The sequence below is a fragment of the Vombatus ursinus genome, unplaced genomic scaffold, assembly GCF_900497805.2.
Source record: "Vombatus ursinus unplaced genomic scaffold, bare-nosed wombat genome assembly UNPS02014799.1, whole genome shotgun sequence".
Classification (NCBI taxonomy): Eukaryota; Metazoa; Chordata; class Mammalia; order Diprotodontia; family Vombatidae; genus Vombatus; species Vombatus ursinus.
Genome location: NW_020954577.1, coordinates 28,528,370 through 28,546,313, shown reverse-complemented (window position 1 = coordinate 28,546,313; position 17,944 = coordinate 28,528,370). Strand labels below are relative to the sequence as shown.

Sequence of the window (17,944 nt, the reverse complement as noted above, 5' to 3'; positions counted from 1 at the left end):
CTGCTGGCGTCTAGATGGGCTTCAGAGGCTGGAGGGACACCCTGCCTCACTGGTGCTTCCTGGTATCTTCTGCGAAGGGATATTTTAAATTCCCCTAAGTTGCAGAATGGCTGTTTTCAAAGTCAGACTCCAACGGAAGAGATCTCTCAGTGTCTCCTAGTTTTTGAAGAGCTGTAAGGCCCAGTTTAAGGCCTTGTTCCAGTCGGTTCCTCTGCTGATGGAGTACGTCATCATGGCGATGAGCTTTGAAGGCCCAGCAAGGCTGCAGAACCTCTGGCCTCTGATCCCCTCCCTTATTCATCCCCTGTCCTGATGTCAGCTGTGAAGATGAAGGGTGACCTGAAAAGTTTTTAGAGGTCACATACTCAAAAGCCCAGAAGAGGAGGTTATTGCTTGTTGACTTATCAAATGAGAGGCAGCATTCCTTGACTTGAAAAGCCTCCCGGTCATCAGTCAGGCTCAGGCCCCAGGTGGGTAGGCTGCTTCAGGAATGCCAGTCATCCATTCAGGACAACTGCATTGGAGTCCTCAGAGAACTCAGGCATTTTCTAGGTTGCTCATGGCACAGCCCCAGATGGTTTGGCTCAGGCTAAAGGGCATGTCAAAGAGCCCAGCAGCCCCGGCCCCGGGCCTGGTGCAAGAGCAGGGCCTCCCTGACCCCTCTACACCTTCCATCCTTCTTCAGTCTTCTCCCTGCCTCCTGTCACCACACCCGCCTCACATCTGAGGACCTTGCCCAGACTTCACATGTCACCCAGCCCTGACGTCTTCCTCTAGCCTGCCCTCTCCTCTGCCCCATCTCACAGGAAGAGGCCCCTTTCTTACCAAACAAATCTTTTCCCATCCCCCACTCTCATTTTGCCATTCTTTGACTCCCTGGCCTCATCCCAGTGGCTTGCCACGTGCCACGTGTTTCAGAGATTCTTGTTCACTGACTGGCATCGGTGAACGTCTTCCTTTCACTTGGCAGCAGCCACTGGATGAGGCGCCTTACTGAGTGTGGAAGTTGTGTTGTGTTTCTTAAAAAAGGAAATCGAAGGCAACACATCAAAAATGAGGACAAAAAAATGGGCCTCCCAGTGGCTTCAGCTACCTTATACTCAACAAAAACTATAAACTATGAACATCTTTTAAAAATTTTAAGTAAGTAAAGATTTTGCAAGTTAGTCCTTGTGGGAGCTCTGGGGCTAGAGAATTTGCCTACTCAGCTAGTGAATCCTAAGAAATTCTAATTCCCAAAACTACCGCATCCACTTCTCTGTCTCGAGCAGATATGTCTGTGTCCTATACTGGTAGATACAGGTATGTAATAGTATTTATTGGTAAGCAGCTGACTAAAAATTCAGGCTAAAAGGATGTAAAGGGAATGTAAAATTAGGAGGACACTGAGAGAAACACCTACTTTGATTCGTGCTGAAGTGGTAGAAGGGTCAGGACGTGGCTCCTTTTCTTCAGATTTCAGCCGGATGAGATGGTTACCTCTGGGGACTTGGGGCCGCCAGTCCAGTTGTCCTGGCTGCACCACTTTGTTCTTGGCTTTCTTCTAAGTAGAAGAGACCCAGATAGATGGGCTGCTTTGCCCCCTGGGCTGTGCAGTGAATCGGGCTGATGTTAGAGGAAGAAAGTGGAGTAACTTTTGCTAGAATTTTAGTCATTTTTTTCAGTTGGCAAATCCTGGAGAGCAAAGATAGAGCATCTTTGGAGGGACAGCCCTAGAGACCTGGTGAATTTTTCCCCCAGAGCCCTTATTGGATTAGGTTTCTCAGGAGAAATCACAGTACTCCCTGTTCTTTGGAATAAGGAGGAAAAGAGAATTTTCCCCATCAAGGTCTGTTGAGTCACAGTTTTTTGTTTGTTTGTTTTTTTGGGTAGGCAGTGGGGTTAAGTTACTTGCCCAGAGTCACACACAGCTAGTAAGTGTTATGTGTCTGAGGCTGGATTTGAACTTGGGTCCTACTGAGTCCAGGGCCTGTGCTCTATCCGCTGTACCACCTTGCTGCCCCAAGACACAGTTTTTTAAGAGTGAGTAAAAAATGTAAAATGTTTGGTTTGTCTTCTTTTAAAATTAATAATGGAAAATCTTGAATTATTTTCAACAACTAAGCAAAAAGGAAAATGCTTCTTTCTCATGAAAAATGGTAATGAGGAGGAATGAAAAGTGGAACAAATGGAGATAATGTCAATGCTTGTCAAAAACTTTGATGGGCCAAGACCTAATTCAGTTACTGATACTTGATTTTTTTTTTTTAAGGGGAAACAGGAAGACACAGATAGAGAAAGACAGAAAGAAAGAATATAGTTAAAATTTGTTGTATTGAAATTGGAAGTACAAGTATTCTTGAAATCCTTTTCATCATTTTTTGATGGACAGAAAACTTCATTTTTTTCAGTTGTTTATTTGAAAAGGAAACCAGTACATAAGGCTTTTAAATAGAAATACCTCAATATATATGATTTTGCTTATAAATCTCAGTAGATCAAGTCAAGTATACCAGCATTTATGAAACACCTCTTATTTCCTGGGCAATGAAAGGCAAAAAAATAGTCATTGCCATCCAGAAGCTCAAAGTCTGACTGGGAGACAACATGCACACAGCTGTGTACACACTTAGTACAGGATGGGCGGGAAGTTGTCACCGAGGGGAGGCACTAGCATTCAAGAGGATGGGGAAGGGCCTCTCAGAGAAGGCGGGGTCTTCACCGGGCCTGAGGTGGGAGAGACCTGCAGGCCTGGGCAGCCTGCTGCTGCCTGGAGTCAGCGGAGAGAATGGATATCTGTCCAGGGGACGGCAAGGAGACCGGGGTCGCCAGATTGCCGAGGAGTTTACGTTTTTGTATTTGATTTGGCAAACATTTTACAAGAAGGAAACACTTAAGTGATTAAGGGGAAATTTTACTTGATCCATTGTCATTCTCTATACTTAGCATATTCTCCACTCTAATAACTATATTTGAACAAGTTTCTTTGAGACTCATTTTTCTTTTCCTTGAATTTTGTCATTTCTTCCAAAGTTCTTGCCTTGGCTTCCGGCCCTGACTTGGGACAGCTGACATTTCTGGGCCTGGTGGGGATCATTGATCCTCCCAGAACTGGAGTGAAAGAAGCAGTTACCACGCTCATTGCTTCAGGAGTGTCCATAAAGATGGTGACGGGAGATTCCCAGGAGACTGCGATTGCCATTGGTACGGAAAGACCAGTGTGGTCATTTTAACTCTGTCACCCAACTCTTCTGGTGGTTTAGTGCGGCTGGTGTGTTTTTAAGTGGCGAGTTCCGTTTCACAAGAGCGTCTGTATGTTTGAGATATGACTGTGAAGTAAAGACTGACTCAAGCCATCAGTTGTACCCATCTGTCCAATGGGTTGTAAATATTCATATCAAAAGATACAGTAGTGCTTGATAATACCAGTACAGGTAGAAAACCAGTCTGTGGGAATAATTTGGATCACATAATTTTACAGCATTCATGAATAGCGAGTTTATTTATTATCCTGATGTTTTTAGCTTCAGTTTATTGTGCTTATCAACAATAATAATAATGATGATGATGATGATGATGATGATGATGCCAGCTGAGGTTTTACTTGGCATTTTAGTTTTCAAAGCCCTTCCATTTACAGTCTCATTTAAGACTAGACAGCTCTGCAGGGGTAGGTTGGGAAAGAGATTATATCCATTTCATAATCCAGGCACAGAGAAGTTAATTGGCTGATCTAAAGTCTTACAGCAAATCAGTAGCAAAGTCAGGATGAGCCTTCAGCTTTGCCCTGTCTACCCTGTTGTTCAGGTCTCAAGGCATGTCTTGATTTTGAAGTTTGCTAGGTAGGCCTAAAATATCTTTAGTTTTTCTTTTTAATTAATGTATGGGCTTTAAAGCATATATTTATATGCTATTACCAGGAGAGACAATTATTATTTCTCAGGATCCCAGAGAGAGTTAGAAGGAAGACCTAAGTTTGAGGTCTTTCCTTTTACTTATTAGCTGTCAAATTCCTTTGCCTGTCTGAGCCTCATTTCCACTTAGGCAAGATGGAGATGAGGTTGTCTTGTCTACCTCATGGTTATTGTGGGGGTAAAGTGCTCCAGACTCTGTAATGCACTGCACAGAGTCAGTTCTTATTCCATTCAGCATTTATGATTTATGATGTTGGATTTTATAGAGCCCTGTGTTAGGGATTAGGGGTAAGGTTCAGACCCAGACTTGGAGTGGGTTGTCCAGGAGATTATCATTGACTTCATTCTTGAGTAAATTGTGTTTTTGTATTTCCCATAGCTCAGCACACAGAGCTCTTTATTTCAATGCTATTTTAATTAGATGACCTTAATAAGGGCATTTTCACAGAAGGAAAAATACAGGGGGAAGAAAAAATATTATGGTTCTCTCTGAGAGGAACTCAGAGAGCTAGGCAGAGTTTTTACCTGCAGCAAATGAAGGAAGGTTGAGCTCACTGCACAAATTGTATCAGTGAGATTATTAGGAGTATGTTTACCTTGTTAAAGTAAGGAAACTAGCCCCAAACTTTTACACATTTGCATACAATATATCACAAGGTAGTCCGGAGTTCATACTGCTCAAGTGTGTGCTAATTATAGCTCACTATCACTTTGTTAAAACTGGGTTTCTGCTGGCCACCATTTAGTTTGATTGATTGCCACTTGGTTCCAATTCCTGAAAGTAGAGTCCATCCTAAAATCTTAGCTGGGATGAGACCCCAGCCACTTGGGCTGGTTGGTGGATGCTCCCTGGGTAGGAGCTTGGATGAATAGCATGGCCAGCATGGGGGCAGGAAGAGCTGGGTTTATCTCCATTGTCTGACTGATGAGGAAGTCTCTCTACTTTTTGGTCCCCCAACTTGCTCATTTCTGTTGTGGAGATTGTCTGCAATGCAGAGCTTTGCTAATTCTGGCAGGACTGAATTATAATTTAATATGTAATGATTTTTAATATGACATATATAATTCATTTAGGACTGTTTAGAAAGTTGGGGATAAGTTTTTTGTTTTAGATTATACTCAGATGGATCTATAATCTCATTCAGTGCTTCCTACATCCCAGGTGCTGTAGAAAAAAGCACAATGGCCCCTGCCTTCCAGGAGCTTACGTTCTATTGGCCTTTCTTCCTCTGGTGCGTAGGCCAGCCTGACCGTGCTTTTTCATCTTCCCAGATCCTTGCCCATGGAGCTTCCATGGATGACCCTCCCACAGCGTACCAGAGGCCTTCTTCTCTCTGGCCTTTTAGTGTTTTGTGGACTTCTGGGCTGTGTTCTGGCCCTTCCCTTCTGCTCTCGTTGAGTGACTGGCCCACCTTCTTCTTTTCATGCGGGTGGTATTCAGTAGCCTGCTTATTAAGCATCTTCTGTCTGGAACTATGGGTCTATAGAGACAAAAAATAAAATAACCCTTGCCCCTGAGGGCCTTATACAATATCATTTTTGTAACTTTATAATGAAATGCATCATTGCATAGCTGTGTAGTGTCACTGAGAGAATACTCTTATTAAAAGATTTTAGTTGAAATAAAAATTGAAAAAAACCCAAAAGTCCAGAATACTAAAATGAGAATTGGATTAAATGGTAATCCATTAAGACCACAGTAGTGATCAGCTGTTTGATTTGTTCTCTTCCCCCCTTTTCCCCTCTCCCTTCCCACTCCCCATTTTTTCTGCAGCCAGTCGCTTGGGGTTGTATTCCAAAAATTCCCAGTCAGTTTCAGGAGAAGAAATTGATGCAATGGATGTGCAGCAGCTTTCACAAATAGCACCAAAGGTATGCTTAAAAAGCAACAGCATTTTATATTGCATCTGTGTTTTTTGGAAGGAGGTTTGATTTTTTTTTAAATTTCATTTAATTTTTTAAATTCAATTTGTTTTCAGTTCCAAATTATCTCCCTTCTCCTGCTCCCTTTCCCACTCATTGTGAGAAGTCAGGAAAAACAATTAAAAATTGTTTTTATGTGACAAGTTACAGATATATATAGTCAAAAGCAACAACATTTTAACAAAATGTAAAGGGCACATTACAAACTTGAATTGCTTATGGGGAAAACGAAATGTTTCAGGGGAAAACATTCTATAAATGACTAAAATAAGCAATAGATTTGAGATTCCCTTAAGAGGTAGACTTGAAAGCCTTCAGAATGGATTTTGTGGCTTAATAACTTTAAATTAATTAGTATTCTTATCTCAAAAGGCCCTTAGGAGTGTTTGTAGTTTCATATGCTTTGTGACAGAATTATTCACTGTAATTAGGACTTTGAAATGTTATCTTAGCTCTTTAACTTTGTTTATCATCTGGTTTTGGGATATAGTAACTGTAGCAGTCTTGCATGGAGTGAAGGAAATGGAGGAAAAAGGAGAGGGACTTAGGAAGATAAAGTAGCCAGTAAAGCCGGAGGGGGCGAAGGGGGCATGTGCTCCCCGGCCTGGGAGTCTAAGTTAGTGGTTTGATCATCCATGACATCCTGCCGGCCTTTTTGACCTTCCAGGAAAGGACAGGGATGCTGTCATCGATATAGATCCTTATCTGCCATTCATCTGTCAGCCTTCTTCTGGGGATTAATCTGATCCTCGAACACACTCGCTCTGTGTTTTCAGTTATCTTCCAGGTGCGTCCCATAGGACTTAGTACAGTTTTAAAACCTGGGGAAAAACACAAATATAAAAAACAGAAAAGCCAAGAACTGCATTAAGACTTTTGGGACACCCTGTAATAGACCGCATAGCTTCTCAGTGCGTTTTTTCTCCGTCACTCACTTCTTTAACCTGAGACTTTGTCCACTGCTGTGTTCTTTCTAATCATTATCACTAACCCTGGGGCCCCTTTCATTTCTTGCTGCTTCTCTGCCATCCTCATTCCCTGATTGGTGGGGTTAGATTTTTGTCTGTGGCAAGAAGAGGCTTACATGCCCAGCAGGTTTTTTGAGCACTTGTTCATCTTGACTTTTTTCCCTCTAACTATATTCCTTGTATGGATGTGTGGGTGCTTTTCCCCAGGAGGCCTAGGCAATACGCTAAAGAAAGAGAGTTTGTTCTGAAGGTTTTCTTTTTAAAAAATTCCTTTTATTGATTTTAATTATTTTCCAAAGGCTCAGGAGGAGAAACAACTCTCAGGTTGTTTCTGCATTTAAAAGACTCCCCTCCCCCCCTTTTTTTTTCCTATTCTGACCCAACCTTCATTTTATTTTATTTTTTAGAATTTAGTGCCATAAGGAAACGTAAATCCCATCCTGTACCCTGTAGAAGTAATGGCACAAAGTAGATTAACAAGGATAACTGGAGTCTATAGTTAAGGTCTGATTCTTCCATTCAGCTTCTTCCTGTCAGACCTTTCATCTCAGATATGATAGCCAAATGGTGTTAAAATTGGGCAGATTGAGGTATTTTTTGTCTTATTTTACTTATCCTGTTTGTGATTTGGTCCCTGATAAAGACAATTATGAATATTAAAAATTCCCTTAAAGGAGGGAGAGAAAATTAAGAACCTGGATAATCCACATTAATTGCTAAAAAATTGAAAATTAATTATTAAAAACATTTTATAAAAAACTATCATATTTATTATCTTTGGTCCTTTGAATACTGACTTTGTGTTATTTGTCACTGGCATTAGACTGTCATTAAAATTGTGTCATTTTTGGAAAGGATTCAGAGGTCTAGAGTAGTAAATGAAATGAATTAGAAGAAAGAATGAAAATGGAGAGGAAAGACACTTACTTGAACTTGGATAAAAAAGAATCAGGAAGGACTTTCACATTATAGGGAAAGACTGTGAACAACCACTTACCCTCCCTTTTCTAACTCCATTAGTGACCGAAGGAAGGACATGAAGATCACCAGGAACCACTGTGTGGGACCAAGAGAATTTGTCATCTTTTTTTTTTTAGTATCTTGACAGCTTAAGGTGGGGTTCACTCTGTTGCTGTATAAATAGAGGGTTAGCTCAGACAACCTGTCTCCCTTGGGGTGTTTGCATTCCTGTGGTTTCTGTGGTATTTGAGGTTCCTACCATCACAGGTGTCCTAGAAAGGTACAACGTCCCGATATCAGTAAAGTGAGGCTAGTAAGTGATGAGAAAGAATGAGCTCGGTATCTATCACTTGGATATTCTACGGAACTGAGATCCCCATTTTGCTTTTTCTTTAGGTCGCAGTTTTTTACAGAGCCAGTCCAAGGCACAAGTTGAAAATCATTAAGGTAAGTGCCTGAAGTAGACAGTTGGCCTCTGCTCATGTCTGCACCTCTTGCTTTATATGCTTTTGGTAAGTTTTGAGGTTTATACCCATGTCCTGCCTCTGTGGCTGGGAAATGATAGTGCATTAGGGAGTGGATACAAATGGTCAATCCAGGGGGAAGCGTGAGTGGTGGCCCGAGAGGCTGCCTTGCTGCTTAGGCCTGAAGCTGAGCTGCTCTGAATGTCACCAATCTGTTGGTAAGACAGTGCTTCCATTCCCAGAATCCGTGTCTCCTCCACATGGTCCTTGGGGTTCTGAAGCGTCTGGGACAGCCAGCCCCCCCACAAAGGCTCCACATGTATCCTGACCTGGCCCAGGTCAGGTCTGCTTTGTGAGGTCAGCCCAGCTAGGATCAGAGAGGTCCAGGCCTGTGGGGCCATGGCAGCCCATGAAAGAAAGACAGAAAAATCGATTTGCTTTTTAAAGAATATTAGTATTATTTTGAATCCAGGCCTATTACATGAAGGCTTGGTAAAGTGCGATGTAGGGATGAGAAATAGATGATGTTAAAACATAAAACTGGAGTACGAACAAGTTAACAGACAAAGGAAAATGGCAGATTTAAAAGAAAACTACTACTAAATGCAGTAACTTTGAAATGTAGTCAATTTTAAATTGACAGTAAGAAAGAAAATGTGTCTGTTACAACAAAAGCCTAGAACTAGGAAACTTTTAATAGTAGCTAGTATTTACATAGCACTTTAAGGTTTGCAAAGAGCTTTGCAAATACCTCATTTTATCCTCATGATAACCCTGGGAGGTAGATGCTGTTATTATCCCCATTTTACAGATGAAGAAAAAATGAGGGAGACAGAGGTTAAGTGAGTCCAGGGTTACACAGCTGGTAAGTATCTGAGACCAGATTTGAACTCAGATCTTCCTCACTCCAGGCTACATCTCCTAGCTTTTAATAAACACTGGTTGTTTTTGACAGCAGTCTTTAATCTCAGTCTAAATGGTAGACTAGTAACTGAATGAACAGAAGAGATGGAAATGAGGGAAGAGTAAAAGATGATTGAATATTGGGCATCTCTATTAGCTGGCTAAACTGAAAAATGTCAGACACATAAGAGCAGTACTGTGCTGTTTATGGAGTGCTTTGCATATTACTAAATGTTAGAAGGGAGGAAAGAATTGCAGGGGAGTAGCACTGAGCTTGGCCTCAGAAAGACCTGGGTTCAAGGCCCATTCCTGCTTGGTGGCTGTGAACCTGGGTAAGTTGTCTAACCGTTGGGTGCACCAGCAGCCACCAAGAACGTCTCTGCTAAGCCAGAGGGGGAGGAGGACTTCAGAGAAAATTCTGTTTTGTTTTGTTTCTTTTCAGGCTCACGTTATCTCCCTCCCACCCCCCAGCCCCCCATTAAGAAAGCAAGAAAAACAGAACCACGCACAACAAATATGTCAGAGCCCATTTCTGCATTGGCTCTGTGTGTGTGTGTGTGTGTTTGGATTCATGGTTGAGCATTTGTATTGATCAGATTTCCAAAGTCTTTCATTTCTCTTTCTCTATAATGCTATCATTGTATAAATTATTCATCTAGTTCTATTGACTTCTTTCTACGTCATTTCAAAAAGATCTTCCCAGTTGTCTCTGAAATTTCTCATTTCAACATTTCTTATGACATTAATAATAACAGCTAATATTTATGTAGCACCTACTAATGTGCCAGGTACTGTGCTGAGCACTTTACAATTATTTTCATCTGCTTCTCACAACAACCCTGGGAGGCAGGTACTGTTATTATCCCCATTTTACAGATAAGGAAACTGAGGCAAATACGGATAAGTAACTTGCCTAGGGTCACATAGCTAATAAGTGTCTGGGGCCAAATTTGAACTCATGTCTTCCTGACTCCAGGCCCAGCGCGCTATCCACTCCACCACCTAGCTGTAACATTCCATTATATTTATAACAAATAATGTGTTTACTCATTCCCCAATCAGAGGTCAGCCCTTTAATTTCTAATTTTTTGTAGCCATAGAAAAATTACCTATAGATCCTTTTTTCTCTGAATTCTTTGGGATATAAGCCAAGCAGTGGTATAACTGGGTACAAGCATATTCAAATTTGGTATCTTTCTTCGCATAGTTCCAAATGCTTTTCAGAGTAACTACATCAGTTTGCAACTCCACCAGCAGTAAACTAGAATCCCAGTGCGTCTGTTTTTCTCCCGTATCTCCAGCCTTTGTTATTATCAACATAAAAATCGTGCAAGGATTCATTGCTAGGTACTTCCGCCAGTCAGACTTGATGAACACATGGAGGCATTTTGATAACTGGTTTGTTATCTTAGTGTAGGTTCCCTGGCACACAAAAATCAGGGAGTCACAGGTGGCATTTTCAGAAGTCTTATATGGGACAAGGTAGGATGGATACAATTGGAATGGTACAGAGAGCAAAGGGGAAGGTAGAGATCTCCACATCAGAGAGCCAGTAGCGGAGGAGAAAGCTCTACATTGAAACACATTACTTACTGTAGGCTGCACGTGAGTTTTAGGTGAGACAGCTTTGGCAGGGAAAGGCGAAATGGTCTAATTGGGATCATTTTGTAAGTAAAAGTTAGAATTTCCAGCTCTTTTGGTTTGATATTAAACATAGTATAATGTTGTATAATCTTAATTGTGGATAAAGTCATTGAAAATGGATAGATTTACCTGTAAACCTTTTTACCAAGCTTTCTTTTTTTTCCCCAGTCCCTCCAGAGTAATGGTTCGGTCGTAGCGATGACTGGAGATGGAGTTAATGATGCCGTCGCCTTGAAGGCTGCAGATATCGGAGTAGCAATGGGACAGACAGGAACAGATGTTTGTAAAGAAGCTGCAGATATGATCCTGGTGGATGATGATTTTCAAACAATAATGTAAGTTTTGTTTTCATAGAAGTTATTTGAAACAAAGTCTTCTCCCCTCAACCAGGAAATTCCATGAGAAAATTATGTGAGATATTTAAATATTATCATCTAAATGATAGATGGCCTATTGGAATAGAAAATAAGTTTCTGTTTTATATGCAGATGTTTAGTGTTTCATTCCTTGAATTCTTTTCAGTTTTATCATGAGTCATAAATATTCAGTACATGTTTGCTCTCTACCCATTATGATCTTGGCTACATCACAAGGGCTTAGGATTCAACTGTTCTGAAACTGAATGTTGTCCTAACACTGAGACAGAATTGAGGAGAACATGGGTTCATTCTTCATTTTCACTCAGGCTTTTCCAAAGTCTCTTTTAACTTTGAAGTTTTTATCTTAGAAGAAACTTAAATGTTTAGAGCTCTATATGTAATTAGGTCTGTCTGAGTGATCCCACTTACAAACATGCCTACAGGTTTAGGTCTGCATCCTAAAAGCAGAACCTTCTATAGACACTGCACTGGTGCTGCACTGGTGGTTTTCTTATCTGTAAAAGTGAAATAATCATATTTGCACTTCCTACCTTACAGGGTTGGTTGTGGGGGGGGGCAGCTAAAAATAAACCATAGTGAGTCATTGCATCATGAAGGAAAAAATGAGAATTGTAATATCGTGTCATTAGCAATACTAGATACTTAGATAGCAGTTTACTTTTTACAAAGAATTTTCACCGCTAGGATCTCATTTTACTCATAACCTTTTGGGGCTGGCCAGACAAGTCCAACTCCCATTTTCCAGGAACCATAAGTGACTCTCACTCTCTCCAAAGTTAGCCTTCATCTCCTGATCTCCAGATCTCGGTGTTCCTTCTCCTTGACTTCTCTGCGGCCTCTTGATGCTGTCAGTTGCCATCTTTTCTCTGATGCTCTTATCTCTAGGTTTTTGGGACACCCTTTCTCCTGCTTCCCCTCTTGCCTGTCTGATGGATCTTCAGCTGGGTCAGACCCACTGACCTTGAGTGTCTCACAGGGCTCTGTCTGGGGCCTTCTTCGCTTCTCCCTCTATACTAGTTCACTTGGTGATCTCGTCAGCTCCCGTGGATTTAATTGTCATCTCTCAGCTGAATATTGAATCTCTCTGTTCAGTCCTCATCTTCTTTCTGTTGACCTCTGATCTCACGTCTCCAGCTGCCTTTCAGCCATTGCAAACTGGATGTCCGGTAGACATCCTTAATTCAGTATGTCCAAATAAGAACTCCTCATCTTTTACCCTAACTCGTCCTCCTCTCCTACTTTCCCTGTTACTGTTGAGGGCAACACCATCCTTCCAGGTCCTCAGGCTCACAGCCCAGGAGTCATCCTGGACTCCCCACTCTTCCTCCCCTCCACATCCAGGCAGTTGCCAAGGCCTATTGATTTCACCTCTAGCATTTCCCGAACACACCCCCTTCTCTCCTCTGATGCTGCCACCCCCTTGATGCAGACCCTCATCACCTCACCCCTGGACTACTGTAGTCGCTGCTGGAGGAAGTCTCTCCCTACTCCAGCCCGTCCTTCATTCAGTCACTAAAGTGATTGTCGTGGAGCACAGATCTGACCATGTCACCTCCCTACTCAATAAATTCCAGTGGTTCCCTATCACCTCTAGGAGCAAATGTAAAATGCTTGTTTGACATTCAGAGCCCTTTGTAACCCAGCCCCCTCCTGCCTTTCCAGTCTTCTCACAACTTCCTCCCCAACATGTCTTCTTCAATCCCATGACACTGACCTCTTGGCTGTTCAATAAGCGAGACACTTGTCTCTTGGCTTCAGACGTTCTCTCTGGCTGCAATGCTCTCCCTCCTGTACCTAATGGATTCCCTGGCTTGTTTCAAGTCCCAAGTAAGATCTCATCTTTGGGAAGCCTTTCCTAATCCTATGTTAATTATTTCCAACTTATACTGCATGTAGCTTTATTTGCATATATTAATTTGCTTATTGGCTCCCCCATTAGATGTAAGCTCCCTGAGGGGGGAGGGACTCTCTTTTTATTAATTGTATTTCCAGTGCTTGGCACAGTGCCTGGCATATAGGTGTTTAATAAGTGCTTGTTGACTGACTGATAAGTGATAACCTCTAATAAGTGGTCAGTTCAGTGAGGACAAAAATTGTCTTTAACCTAAACTTTAATTAATGTTGAATGAGTCAGTAAGCGGCCAAGTCAGAACTTAGGCTACAAGTCTGTATTTGCCCTCCCTCATCTTTTCCACTGACCTGTCTTCTCGAGTAATTCTGTGGGCCTGTGATCTTATCGGCTTACAGCTCTTCCCAGTGACTGTAACTGCAGCTCACCTCCATGTTCTCCCCTTGGGCCACTCTTGTCCATGCATCCTGAGGCAGACCTTCCACGGAGGTTCTGCCCAATGTATTGGGGGCCTTCCTAGATTTCTGTCAGCATTTGGCGTGTGCCAAGGAATCCCATGGGCTCTCCCTCAGTTATCTTTCTTGCCGTGTGACCAGCCCCACCTGTCTGGTTAGCCATCTCTCTTTTGGATGTCCATTTTATGCCTTAACGTGGACAATTCTGACTTCCCCTTGCTCTTTGGGTAATCCTCACCTTTAATTCTGTACCCTGTACCTTTACATGAGCAAGAATTGATCAGATATAACTAGATGATAAATTCCTTGAGTTGAGGAATCATTTCTTTACTATTTCAGTATCTTGTACAGAGTTGTTTAATAAATGTTTGTGGAAGTGAACTAACTTAGGACAGAGGGCTTCTTTAAAAGATAAATTTTAATGACACACTGATTAAATATTTGATCTGTTAGAAATTCATTTGTTTTCAAAGTAAATTTCTCAGTTTGGGGTTGCTGTTCTAAGTAGATATTTATTGATTCCCCCTCTCCCCCCCCCTTTTTTTTTTAACAATACCTAGACTTCTCTGTTTCTCTTATCTTTCCCGAAATGTGATTCCTTAAAATTGGGTTAAGGTTGAGCTCACCTTATCTGATAGAAATGTTCATGCTAAATTGTTTTATGTGTTTTAGGTCTGCAATTGAAGAGGGTAAAGGGATTTACAATAACATTAAAAATTTTGTTAGATTCCAGTTGAGCACGTAAGTTGGCACCATTGTGTCTCTTAATTTTTTTTTTTATTAAGTTAATGCAGAATGCCTGGAAGTGGCTGTTTTCTGTTTGAATGTCATGTCTGCATCTGAATGCTTGGGAAAATAGAACAAGATTAAAGTAAAAGATATAGTTAGTTTGTTTATTCTAAATCAAAAAATAGTATTCATCAGTAGGTCCTAGTTATAATTAGAAATGTCCATGTATCTAATAGTATTTGCTGCATCTTTCTATTTACAGTCAGGTCTAGAGTAAATAAGTTAGAGATCATCGAAGCTTAACAGCTGCTCATAGCTTCTTTTCTCACCAGATAAGTGCTTGGTTTTTGTTATTAATTAGTCCAATTGTTTATGATCCTTAAACGGTGTTAATTCTGTACCTATAGATCATTACTAATTTTTAAGGTACTTAGGAAATCTGGAAGTTCCTGTTTGAAACCAAAACAAATTTTGTCAGTGTGTTGTACGCAAACTGCAATCTAAAGTGTGATCAAAAGCTGTATTAAGAAGTATAGTATTGCATGTTCACTTTTGAGTATTTGTTCTTCAAGTGCCTACTATGTTTTTATCTTAGAGCTTATGACTATTTGAATATTAAATTTGTCTTTAAAACCGAGGTAACGACACAATTATTAAGAAATTAGCCTTGTGTAATCAGCAGGAATTTGCCATGCTCACAGCTTTGTTTAATGGCTTTTTTTTGCAGGAGCATTGCTGCATTAACTTTAATCTCGTTGGCCACATTAATGAACTTTCCCAATCCTCTCAATGCCATGCAGATTTTGTGGATCAATATTATCATGGATGGGCCTCCAGCTCAGAGGTAATGGGCTGTTTCAAATGGGATCTAGAAAGGTAAAGGTCCTGTCGGACCTAAATGAACTATTTATATGTCTCATTATTTCTTCATAATGTGAACCATGTTAAAAAGCTGTTTTCCAATGTCTGGGAATAGGTATGTTTATAGTGATGTCTTAATGGAATTCGTTATTAAGGTGTCTGTGTTCAGTCCCTAACTCAGCTGCTGGCTTGCTGAGCGATCATTGGATAGAATATCCCTTGTGTTCTCCATGGCAAAAGGACACGTTGCTCCTGGGAGAGCTTACAATAGGAGAAATATAGTACAGATCCCATAGCAATATTTGTCAATACAGTCAAATCCTCTGCATGACGAGACCTAAGTCCTCAGTAATGGGTCCAATATTTATTTCAAGCAACATTTGAGAAATAATTTTCAATGTAAAAGAATTTGGAATTTGACACATTTGATTAATTATTGAAGTACAGGGAGTGTTATACAAATGCATGTGTGCAAAGGAGTTACACATTAGAATAATAGAGCTTTATTAATGCTAGTAATACACAACAACTTTCTTTTGGAAATGTGGTAGAGTGGAAAGAGCCCAGTGAATTCTGACATTGTGACTCTGAGCAAGTCCATTTCTTTGGGACTCAATTTCCTCATCTGTAAAAATGAGGAGGTTGGACTACATGATCTCAGAATTTCCTTCTATCATTCAAATTCTTTGATTATAGGCAGTATTTCTAGGATCTACATAGAAATCACAAATGTGGACCTCAAATATTTGAAGCTATTTGGTTTTTCTCTTTGCTTTTAAGCCTTGGAGTAGAGCCTGTGGATAAAGATGTAATTCGTCAACCTCCAAGAAACTGGAAGGACAGCATCTTGACCAAAAATTTGATTGTTAAAATACTGGTTTCATCCATAATCATTGTGTGTGGAACTTTGTTTGTCTTCTGGAGAGAGGTATGAATAGAAAGCAGGACATTCCCATCCTTAGTAGTTAGGCTCAGATTAGTCTTAATGCTTCTAAAAAAATAATCTAGGAAAGGCAAAAGAGGAGGTATCAGGAGTAAAGAAGTAAAGCAGAAGACATTCTCCTTTAACAGTTTGAGTAACGATGTGGCGGCCCCAGTTTTCTCTTTGCTCCTTTGGGGTGGGCAGGTCAGTTAGCGTTTAGGTGTACTTATTATTTGATAGTACCTTATGGTTTCTCTCTCTTTTCCTTTCCAGCTTGAAAGATAGGGCAGGGCCTTATTATTTAGGGTTCCTTGGAGAATCTTTAAAATGGTGACCTCCTGTTCACTAAAAACTCAATCAGAGCAGCAGAGGTCATTGAAAATGTCCATTACGTGAGCATTCTCAGCCTTTTCTTAAAATGAGTTGTGCCTATGCTGATGGGGTGATTTATTTAAATGACTTGTGAGAAATTTGATTTGGGTTTGTTTGTTTTTTTTTCAACATGTTGTGCCTTAGAATACAGTTGTTTAGTAAGATGATAAAGGAAATGCTCATCTTGAAAGTACATGCCAGGTTCAGGTGTTGAGGGCAGCCCCTAGGAGCTGTTTCCTTTTTTTCTGTTGGCAGCTACGGGACAATGTGATAACACCTCGAGATACAACAATGACTTTCACTTGCTTTGTATTTTTTGACATGTTCAACGCTCTCAGCTCCAGATCACAGGTATGCCGTTGACTTAATATTTAGGAAGCAGGGTTCAGTGGAATACTCTGTTAATGAGGCTAGAGTTGTGGACTAGATCCCTTCTGTTCCATGGCCACAGATTCCAACCCCAAATAGCTACCCTGCAAATTCCTATAATTGGTCACAAAGGGGACTAGGAAAGAGTTAATGAATGGTAACTTCAGATCTTTAGCAATACAGAAAAAGCACACAGAGTCTATATCTATGCCCTGTGAATGTCAGCCATACCTTCTAGGTGGTCTAGTGGCTGGAGTACTGGACCTGGTATTAGGAAGACCAGAGTTCACATCTAGTCTCAGACACTCACTGTGTGTGACCCTGGACAAGTCACTTTACCTCTGCCTCAGTTTTACCATCTGTAAAATGGGGGTAATAGTAACACCTACCTCCCCAGATTGTCATGAGGATAAAATGAGATATTTGTAAAGTGCTTTGCAAATTTTAAAGTGCCAAATAAATTCTAGTTAGCTAGTACTCATAGTAGTAGTAGTAGCATATAAACATGGCAGTACAAATTCTACATATGTCAAGCCAGACATAGATACATATAAGCCCAGGTCCTCCAAAGGATTTACTGTTTGGGATGGAAATACATTTTTTTCTCCTTAAGCTGTTGCTGGAGTGATGTTCTGTGGGAGGAGCATAGGGGATTTAGTTTGGACTGTTTTTGTTTTTTTTCCTAGCAAGTTTAGTTTTTCCCAGGTGAGAAGTGTTTTTGCAAGATTGAAGTGTTTTAATAGATACCATCCTGGAAAGTCTTGATAAGACGAATGGCTTTATAAACTTCAAGTTAATAGGATTTTCTGCATTAAGTAATTAGTGGGCAAATTAGAGTAGTGCGTTGTCTTTATGTTGCTACAGATGTCTCCTTCAAGCCAAAGACCAAGAAAATATAGGACCTGAGCTGCTGTTTGGGTCTCATCATGTTTTATATCATCTTACAATTATGATCCATCATCTGGGAATTATTTATTTAAATTTTGTAAAAGCAGATTAGATGAAAAAAGAGGTGGAAAAAAATGAAGTTGAAAATTTTTAACTTTTATTTCTATTACCAATAATTTTTTTTTTCGGTGAGGCAATTGGGGTTAAGTGACTTGCCCAGAGTCACACAGCTAGTAAGTTATATGTCTGAGGTTGGATTTGAATTCAGGGCCTCCTGACTTCAGGGCCAGTGCTCTATCCACTGCGCCACCTAGCTGCCCCCCCAATAAATTTTTTTAAATTACTTTCTCCTTTTTAAAAAAAA

General features: G+C 40.7%; 1 protein-coding gene across 2 annotated transcripts in view; it reads left to right on the top strand.

Moving 5' to 3' along the window:
• ATP2C1 (ATPase secretory pathway Ca2+ transporting 1) overlaps positions 1-17,944 on the top strand; it is a 91,310-nt gene that overhangs the window by 69,832 nt on the left and 3,534 nt on the right. For both annotated transcript variants that reach the window (XM_027872205.1, XM_027872204.1), the window contains exons 18-25: positions 3,013-3,183; positions 5,668-5,765; positions 8,141-8,191; positions 10,924-11,090; positions 14,112-14,180; positions 14,896-15,012; positions 15,810-15,957; positions 16,579-16,674. In XM_027872205.1, the coding sequence (XP_027728006.1) occupies positions 3,013-3,183; positions 5,668-5,765; positions 8,141-8,191; positions 10,924-11,090; positions 14,112-14,180; positions 14,896-15,012; positions 15,810-15,957; positions 16,579-16,674 (917 nt within the window). The remainder of the gene's footprint in view (positions 1-3,012; positions 3,184-5,667; positions 5,766-8,140; positions 8,192-10,923; positions 11,091-14,111; positions 14,181-14,895; positions 15,013-15,809; positions 15,958-16,578; positions 16,675-17,944) is intronic.